The sequence below is a fragment of the Nylanderia fulva genome, unplaced genomic scaffold, assembly GCF_048542155.1.
Source record: "Nylanderia fulva isolate GAGA-0341 unplaced genomic scaffold, ASM4854215v1 Scaffold134, whole genome shotgun sequence".
Lineage (NCBI taxonomy): Eukaryota > Metazoa > Arthropoda > Insecta > Hymenoptera > Formicidae > Nylanderia > Nylanderia fulva.
Window position 1 is genome coordinate 64,196 of NW_028189559.1, and position 10,501 is coordinate 74,696.

General features: G+C 27.8%; 1 protein-coding gene across 1 annotated transcript; it reads right to left on the reverse strand.

Moving 5' to 3' along the window:
- Nucleotides 1-3,545: 3,545 nt before the first annotated feature.
- LOC114937696 (juvenile hormone esterase-like) lies at nucleotides 3,546-10,405 on the reverse strand. The gene is made up of 9 exons (XM_085479948.1): nucleotides 10,393-10,405; nucleotides 9,853-10,004; nucleotides 6,733-7,015; nucleotides 5,941-6,126; nucleotides 5,375-5,559; nucleotides 5,112-5,280; nucleotides 4,421-4,741; nucleotides 4,047-4,191; nucleotides 3,546-3,961 (listed from the first exon to the last, which is right to left on the reverse strand). The coding sequence occupies exons 1-9, from the start codon at nucleotides 10,403-10,405 to the stop codon at nucleotides 3,733-3,735; spliced, it is 1,683 nt and encodes a 560-aa protein (XP_085336074.1). The 3' UTR covers nucleotides 3,546-3,732.
- Nucleotides 10,406-10,501: the final 96 nt, after the last annotated feature.

A 10,501-nucleotide genomic window follows, 5' to 3' on the forward strand; every position in this document is an offset into this window, starting at 1 on the left:
ATAAGTTTGAGCTGAAATAAGATCGAGTAGTACTTTCTTGTTATGGGGGGTGGTTTTAGCGGGTCACCTAAGGCTGCGGGGGGATTATTATGCCCCCGCACCATTGCACTGAACCCCGCACTATCTCTGGACCGATTCAGAGGTGTCTGGTAGCAGATTTTCACCTCCTCGTCAGGAAAAAAAAATATAACATACATATGCATTACAGTTATACATATAACTATACAGATATACATGTATCATTAAGTAAATAATAATAAATAACACTGATGTTATTCATATATGTATATATTATTGTCGCTTTATGTTTGCTGGGTGATTTTTAAAAAATAATTTTATTTTATTAAAAGTTAATTAAAATTTAATTTATATAATTTCATTTATAATTTAATTACAAAATAATTTATTTAAAATGTGTTATTTTTAAATATTAATTATATTTATAACTAACTTACATTATATATATTATTAATACATATATGCGTGAGTTAATTATAATTGATATACATGTATATTAGTTATATTAACAAAATATACATAATATTTGTACATATAGTAATATATATATACATATATATATATATATATATATATATATACCCTGCATAAAATGTCTCATTTATATATAATTTTATATTATTTATTAGAGTAAATTATTATACACTATATACATATATATGTATACACACACACAAATATATATATATATATATATACATATATATACATATATATATATACATACATATGTATGTATATATATATATATATATATATATATATATATATATATATATATATGTATAATACGCATATATATAACTTTTCTTAAAGTTTACTTTCGTGAAGAGCGCGAAACCTACACAAATCTTACATAGAGAAGAGAAGCTTAATTCACATTAAAAATCAATTATAGAAAGAGATATTCTTCAAGATTACACCTGAGATTGTCATTGCTGTAATTTAAAAATCAACTTACAATAAGGATTATATTTTTCCTAACTTTCAAAAACTCTTCCATAAATTTTTACAAATTATTCAATGGCGATTGATTGTTATTTTCCAAATTGTTCACAATTATATGAGATTATCTAACAATTAAAAAAACTTGAAAATAATTAAGTCGTTTGTCTACAATTGTTTATTTAACTGTAATTTCCGTATAACCGAGACTCTTCAGTATAACCGAAACTCCTCAATTCCCACTTCTGGATAGAAAGGCAAACTCGAGTTTCAAGTTTGCTAAAAAGGATAACAAGACACGTGAGAGAGCACTCACCTTGAACCCTATAAATAAATATAAAATAACTTAAAAAAATTAAATAACAGCATAAGAGAATAATCCTCCAAATATTATACCTATAAATTTTTAATAAACATACAATATGAATATACATTAGCATAACATATTATTCAAATGCATATATAACAAAGTGTAAATGCGTTTAATATATATTTTGCTTATATGTAAGACGAACAATAGAAAAAATATTAGGAATAATTATTAAATATTAGAAGAATAATTTAATATATTATTATTACATATGAATAAAATATATGTTATAAATTTATATAGTTATGTATATATTTGTTATGTAGTATAGTGGCAACATTATGTAACATATATATAACATTTAAAGTACAGTGATATATATCTCTGATATATCAGAGAAGTACTTTTGTTGCTGACATTTAGTAGTACATGTAACATAGATGTATTATATTTTACTTATTATGTAACTATGTTACTTGTGATATATAATGTTATAACTCTGACAATGAGATATATATATATATATATATATATATATATATATATATATATATTACATCTCTGTGTTTGCTGGGAACGAAGTAAAAAATTTTTTTTGTAACTATAAAAATTTCTCAAAATTGTGACGTGATGAAATAAAATTTGGATTCGTATTCAGCATTCAAAAAACTATAAGAAACGACTAGTCTTCTGATTAATTTTTTTTTGTTGAACAGGGTTACAGATGCGATACGTTTATCTTGCGTAAGAAACATATAACGAGAGAATATTGGAAAACATTGGCACACATATATAAAATTGGTAATAGAAATTGTCATACATGTCTTCGGAATTTGTATAAAACAGGTCTTTTTATTCAAGAAATTAAACATTAATTCTTTCCATTATCAGTAAGCAAAGTTTACTTTTGTGAAGAGCGCGAAACCTACACAAATCTTACATAGAGAAGAGAAGCTTAATTCACATTAAAAATCAATTATAGAAAGAGATATTCTTTAAGATTACACCTGAGATTGTCATTGTTGTAATTTAAAAATCAACTTACAATAAGGATTATATTTTTCCTAACTTTCAAAAACTCTTCCATAAATTTTTACAAATTATTCAATGGCGATTGATTGTTATTTTCCAAATTGTTCACAATTATATGAGATTATCTAACAATTAAAAAAACTTGAAAATAATTAAGTCGTTTGTCTACAATTGTTTATTTAACTGTAATTTCCGTATAACCGAGACTCTTCAGTATAACCGAAACTCCTCAATTCCCACTTCTGGATAGAAAGGCAAACTCGAGTTTCAAGTTTGCTAAAAAGGATAACAAGACACGTGAGAGAGCACTCACCTTGAACCCTATAGTTTACAGACCGGCGGTTTCGCGTACGGTATTCCTCGGAACGCGATGTAATTGCGCCTTTCGAAGCGGAGTAAGGCCGCCGTGATCATATTTTCCTCGACGATATCGATTAATTGGACCTGGCGCACGTCCACGTCAGTCGCCGTGCATGACGGACACTGAATGAATAACGCCAAAATCGGCGCTAGTAATCTGGTCGAGATCCACCCAGCGTGACTGTCGATATGTCTCCGTCGGGATTAATGCGGCCATATTTACGTTTACGCAATCGAACTTGGAATTTGGAAGCATATGATTATAAAACGAGTTGGACTGGCGAGGAATGATAATTCGTCATTTTTTGATGACAATCATTATGAATATCGCTGATAACGTTATTGATAATAATTCGAGACTTATCAAATACGTAGCGCGCAAATATCGATTTTGTATTTCTTGATTATCTTCTCGTTTACAAACTCATACGTCTAAGCCAAAAGAAGATAATGAATAGAAAAAAAATATAAATTAGTTTTTTTCTTTCTTTTTTTCTCGAAAATTTCCTCACTGGATGAATGGGTCAGTCAAGCATGATTCAATAACAGTATTGTAACAACCCAGTTATCATTTTATAGGACATTAGTTTTTTTTCAAAAACAGAAAAAGGATTTAAATAAAGATACATGGAGAAAAAGAAAGACATTTTATTCTTAAAAGAATATATTTTTCATACGTTTAGGGTTTAATAAATTTTTAACCAAGAATTGTAAAATATTTTTGGGATTACTTTAAAAGTATTAAAAGTAAAAAATATTTGGAAAAATAATATATGTATACAGTATACATATTATTATTCTAAATATTGCATACAGTAAACATATATGTATACTATATCTACATACATATGTATATACAGTATATATACATATACCTATACCTAATAAACAGATTATGTGTTTTAAAAAAAGGAGGCTATTAAATTGGGAAAACGATTGAGCTTTGGTCACCATTGATACATTACTTTGTTTCTCACTGTCAGTCTTTTGTTAGTTTGTCAGTTTTTTGCATCAAAAGTTTCTTTTCAGAGCTATTCAATTTTAGTTAGATTTCTTCATATTTTATCTCATACTATAGGTCTATGTGAAGTGTAGTTAACGAATGGTTCTGTATCAGAAAATTGTTCCAATTTGGTATAACCTTTTGATAATATAAGTCTGTTCTCCCAATCCCATCGTTGGTTTTCTTTAATAAAAATCTTCATTTGAGGTCTTCTATTAATTTTTAAATAATCATACGTAGTGCCATTTTTCACTGGAGTCCATGTAAAATTAGCTGCAGAAGGTGTTGGATTACTGCAATAAATGTGTAATTGATTATTATTACGCGACTGTACGATGTCACAATAAATATTTGTCAGAAATGTCAAGTCTATGGTACCCCGTTTTAGCAAAATCTGTCCACATCTGCGTTAAGTATTCCATTATTTTATAATCCGGCGTACCATGTGCAATTAATAAGTCACCGAAACATTTTTTTATATGAGGATAAAATAAATAGCCCAGTTCCTCGAAGTGAGATGTACCTGCTAAATATTGTTACGTAAATTAATCTCAAAAGTTGATAACTTTTTCCTTACATTACAATATAAAGTTTATATTTAAATGTTCTCTAAATTTTTCTTAATCAAATTTCTCCCAAACTACGTGTGTTTTCTCACAATCATATATAGAAAAAATTTCACGTTCACTTTTTTTCTAACTCTAATATAAATTTGATTTTTACATTGTTCTACTTTAATTAAAACGCAATACCTGAAAGCGCCTTTTCAAAAAATATTTTCTTTACAGGAGAGGTTTCACTTTTGTACGAAAATTTGTACAAGTAAGTCGACTCGTTAACATTAGAATTCATTTGAGTATCAATTGCTTGTATAATGCCTCTATAGATATGCTGATCGCCGATAAAATCAGAAAGATTCATTATCGTTTCCTTTGACACTGTTTTATTACCAAAATACAATGATCGTAATTCCGGTACCGTGATTCCAACTTGTGATAATTGACGCAAAACTCTAGGATATATGGCTTTTTTGAAATCAGAATTAAATTCCTTTAAAGTCTCGTTGTTTACTACTAAAAATATTTGAATAACGATTTTAATTTTAATTTAACTTAATTTATTGTATTTTAATTTTAATTTTATTTTTAATTTATATAACGATTTTTTATTTAGGTATTTTAAATAAATATATAACTCTATTATTTTGAAACGATTTCATTAAATAAATAATTAATAATTCTTTGTACATTTAAAAGTTACATACTGCTGTGAAATCCTAAAATTTATTAATATTGATTAAATTTATTATAACATTGTGTGTACATTAAAACATTTTCAAAATATTGCAGATCACCTTTCTATGAAAATTTTACGTTATAAAGTGATTCATGATATTCTAATAATGTGTAATAATAAAAAGCAAAAGCAAATATATATACTTACGGCCGACAATATCACTTATGAAAAAATTGCCTTCTTGGCTATTATATCCAAACATGATTGGTATTTCAATTCCATTACGTAATAATTGCAATGGATTTTCTGGTAAAAAAGGATTGGATGACTTGGAATCCACGGTCGGCGTAAATGCAAGCAAAATATCTAAGCCAATCTGCAAGAACATAATATTATTAATATAAAAAAATAGTTTATAGTAATTCATCGAACATTATTATTGCAATAATCGTAATAGAGCGTCAAAAGACCTCCGCTGCTATCAAATTTGTTCCGTCTATTTCTTTCAGAAATTCCAAGGCGACTTCTGGATCTGAAGTCGCATTACCAAGTTTCTGGGCTAACATCAGACCGTTATTGATAGCATCGTCTCGTTCAGTAAAAGCCCAAGGAACTGTCATGACACCACTTTGACATATTGCTTTATGAAATAAACCTGTTAAGCACACATTCGCACATAATATAATTGGCACTTGAAGTTTAATATGATTTTATCATGAGATCTTTACTTTTTTCCTCTTTGACTCAATATAACACATAAAATTAATCAGCGTGCTTTTAATTTTCAATTCTCTATTTAAAATTTTTTTACTGAAGGATGTTATCAGTTATCTTTCAAGTAATTTTTTATGACGTTTTAAAACGTCGATATTATATAGTTTGCAATCAAGATTTAAGTTAAAATGAAAAAAAATCTTAATTAAAAATTTTTTTGCTATAGCAAAGCTATAAACATTTTTTATTTTTTTTCGTATATAATGTGTTCATAAATATTCTTAATATATGTATATCAATATTATGTGTTTTTGATTCGTACCTTTAGCTAACGGTGAAATAGTCAGATAGTGTACCATCACTCCACCCGCATTTTGACCAAAAATTGTGACGTTATCGGAATCTCCACCGAATTGCAATATATTGTTTTGAACCCATCTTAACGCCATAACTACATCTTTTAAGCCCTGATTTCCCGGCGCCATTTCCTCATCAAAATTGAGAAAACCTAAAGAGAAAATGAGAGAAACATGTCGTTAATACGTTTAGTAAAATTTACTATCAAGTCTTAAATATTCGTATTCGCTAGTCAGTAAAATAAGAAATATTAAATAGCCGACCAAACTAGCACAAATTAAAATTAATTAAGTTTTACGACGTTTTGACCATGTAGTTGAAATGTTTTTAACGTTTTTCACTTGAAAAGGACCACAACCACATGTTCGAAACGTCGTGAAACTTAATAAATTTTAATTTGTGCAAGTTTGGCCGATTATTTAATATTCCTATTTTATTTATGTAAGTTATATAAATATATGAACATTTCGATAATTAAATAAATTGATTTCACGAGTTTTTTTAATTACTTTATAATTTGACAATTGTTAAAAAAATACAAAATTTTTGAAAAAAGTTACGAAACGTTAAAATTAATAAAAAAGTTATAAGTTATAAAAATTGGTTATTATTTTGAAATTGGTATTTTAAAATAATCATACATACACGTAAATTATTTGAATTGTGGAAAGTAGAATGCGTCGTATGTGTTTATTTAAAAAAAAGTAGATCATCGAACGCAAGTACAAAAATGATTTCGAGCTAATTAATAATGTACCTACAACACCTAATCTGTAATTTAAGGTGACGAGTACCACATCCTTCCGCATGATATAATCGGGACCGTAATAAAACGAGGTGCCGTCTCCCATAAAAAAGCCTCCACCATGTATCCACACCATCACAGCACTTTTCTTTGAAGGCGTCACATCGTTGGCATACACGTTCAAATAGAGACAGTCTTCTTTGCCTATGACAACGTTCGTTTTCCTCTGAAGACAGACGTTTCCGTTAGACGAAGCGTCTCTGTCGCTGGACCTTGGTTCTGGTGGCTGCGGATCCTACAATCAATGTTTGTAATTTAAATAAAATTTTATAGATGATCAGTTAGATAAAATTTTGAAGTAATCTTATCTTGATATAGATAATAGAAATATGTATTATCTATATCTGCATCTTAGATGGCGGAAAGGGTTATTGTTACTAAATTATTCAGATAATTTGATTTAGAGTCATAGCATAGAAATAATTAATTATTATAACTTAAGCAATAAGCGATAAAAATTTAGAAATAAAAGTATGAATATATTTTTATATCTCATTTATAATCTAAATTTTTTATATAACTGTGTCTACATAAGCGATCTTAAAAACAATATTATTCGGAAGTTATCTAGATCAATCGCCATGTAAATTTATCTTTTATCTAGATATATTTAAAACAAAATCTTCTCATTCTTCTCTATATGTACATAATATTAATTAGCCGAATTTCTATTATGTACAATTTCAATTGTTTACATAATAGAAATACGGCGAATTAAAATTATATGCATAATAGAAATTCAAGAATTAAAATTATGTATATAATAAAAATAAAAAACTAAATTTTTGTGCACAATAAAAAGTCGGCGAATAAAAGTTATGTTCATATAATTGAAATACGGCTAATTAAAATTATGTACATAATTGAAATTCGTCGAATAATATAACCCTAGGACCGGAGTAGAAAGTTACACTGGCAAATTTCATAAAATAAATTAATATTTCCTAGTTACAAATAACTTATTCTGGCGTCTTTTATCGCATTTTGAAGATAAATAATCAAACGAATAATAATCCTTAAGGTTTGCCAGTAATAAATAACAAAAATCTCTCCTCAAAGTTAAAAGTCGACCAGACTGGCAATCATTTATTATAAATAATTAGTTGAAATACAACGTTTCGGCTGTCATTGCAGCCCTTTTCAAGTAAATCTATAAAAAGTTACATAAATATAATTATAATTTTGATACGCTTCATCGCTACAAATAATTATACATTCAAAAACCAAAAATATGCTACATACCAAATTAATACAGTAAATCAAATTCACTGCAAACCACCGACAATATTAAACATTGTTTAGATGAACAATGCAGAACTGACAGAAGTGAGCGCGAAATAAATAGATGTTAACAGTTAGCAAGAATCTTAGTCACTACGCGTTAAGAACGTAGAGACAAACCTAATGTCTCTTTTGCTATTTAAAACGTCATAACAAAGTCAAATCAATAAATAAATAGGTAAGTATAAAAATAAAAATAAGTTAAATAGCGTCAAGAACACGATCATAAATCCCACTAAAATTCTCCGTATCTTTCTGTAAATTAATGCTTTTTACGTTGTTTTTTTATATAAAACCTTTCTGCAATTTCTCTTTTTCTTGTTTGTTTTTCTTGATGCAAGATCAGCGGAAAATCCCAACGGAACTCATGATCGTTGCAAGTCCGATGCAAACTAACGACTGAATGTAATGTCGTGTCTTTTTTGATATTATTTCTATGTTCTTTGATGCGCGTTTCTAAATGTCTCTTTGTCTGTCCAATATACGTGGAATCACAATTCGCACATTCAATTTTATACACGACACTAATGGTAATTTGCCTCGTGCCTATGGTTTACCAAAGATCCATAAGGTAGGTTATCCTCTTTGTATCATAATTTCAACGGTAGGAAGTCCTGTTTATAACATTGCATCCTTTTTGAGTGAGATACTGCAAAATGCAGTCAAGAAACCTCGATCTCATATCAAGGATAGTTGGTCCTTTGTGGAAATCATCAAAGATAAAAACATTGATGATAGTCATGTTATGATTTCGTTGGATGTAACTTCACTTTTCACCAACACCCCGTGGGAGCTAATTAAAATAGCAATAGAAAACCGATGGGATGACATCTCACAATTTACTTCATTTGTAGCGATGAAGTGTATCAAAATTATAATTATATTTATGTAACTTTTTATAGATTTACTTGAAAAGGGCTGCAATGACAGCCGAAACGTTGTATTTCAACTAATTATTTATAATAAATGATTGCCAGTCTGGTCGACTTTTAACTTTGAGGAGAGATTTTTATAAATAATCATACATTTCATAATCGTAACATAAAAAGGAACACATTGTTCCGATAAAACGTAGCATAAAATTTTCTCAAAAACTTCACAACCATATATCCAGTCTTTCCTACCTGTCGCGATAATGCATAAAACGTCGTATATGAGGTCAGCATACTAGAACTCGATTGTATACATCATTTTAAGCAAAACAGTTTTTGTAAAAATGTGTCCTATTCTGAACTGTTATGAAGATATAATGTTCAAGTTTAAGAACGCAAACATTTGTTAACTTAATAAAATTAAATGCTATGAAAGAATTATATTACATTTTTGTAAACATTAGTTTACCTTCGGCAAATCTTGTTAGTTTTAAATTTTTGTTCCTGATGTAATTAAAATGGTTTATATTAATTCATGCAAAATTATTATTAATTAATTGAAAAATGTTTATTAATTAATATTAATTATTCAAATGTATTGCAAGTTTAAAGTTTCATAGTATTTGATTGTAATAAGTTAATGAATGTAGTCATTCTTAAAACTGAATACGTAATATCTCTTTGTTCAAAATAGGACTTATGTTTATAATAACTTTTTTGCCTAAAATGATATGTACAATTATGTCTTAAAATTATGTAAAAAATCATTTCTTCTGTATAACAGATTATATTTCTAATTTTTTGTAAATTACTGTATCTTTTATGTTTTATAAAATTATCCAATAAACAGTTTGTATCACTTGTCAAAGTGAAACTTTTAACAAAAATAGTAATATTTATAATCATTATCTGTACTTACTTGAAATCTGAGATCACCCACTGGAGGTTTAGCATATGATATTCCACGAAAGGCATTGTAAGAACCATAGATGCTTTCCTCGACGATGCCGACTAATGTCCCTCCAAACACATTTACTTTTACTCTGTTCGACGATGCGGCGAAAGATAACTCTGAAAAATTTATGCTCAGGCTAATTTATTGCGAAAAATAAGTATTTATATATAAACATATATAGACATTTTCTTATCATGATCCAATAGCTGCGCGATGTCAAAATAGAGTTCGTATCTTGATAAACATGAAGACATTATGAATAAATAATTATTTTGTGCGCTACAAAAAAAACGTCGCTCTTATTAAATATATACATTGTAACAGCAATAAGACTACTATTAACAAATTCTTCGATATTTCAAACCAAATTTGTCTAGTTGCAGATAAAGAATCTTCTTATGTAACAAAATTAATTTTCTTTATAAATCATTTTGCTATCTGTACAACTAATAAATTTTATTACACAAGATATATGTATGTACAACAATATCAACGAACGGATACTTTTCAATGTCATTCCTTTGAAAAAGAAAAATATAAGAAAAATTTTAAGTGTTACTAAAAGTTACAACGTAGTTCCCTTGTAGAAATTTAATATTAGTAACGCCAATTA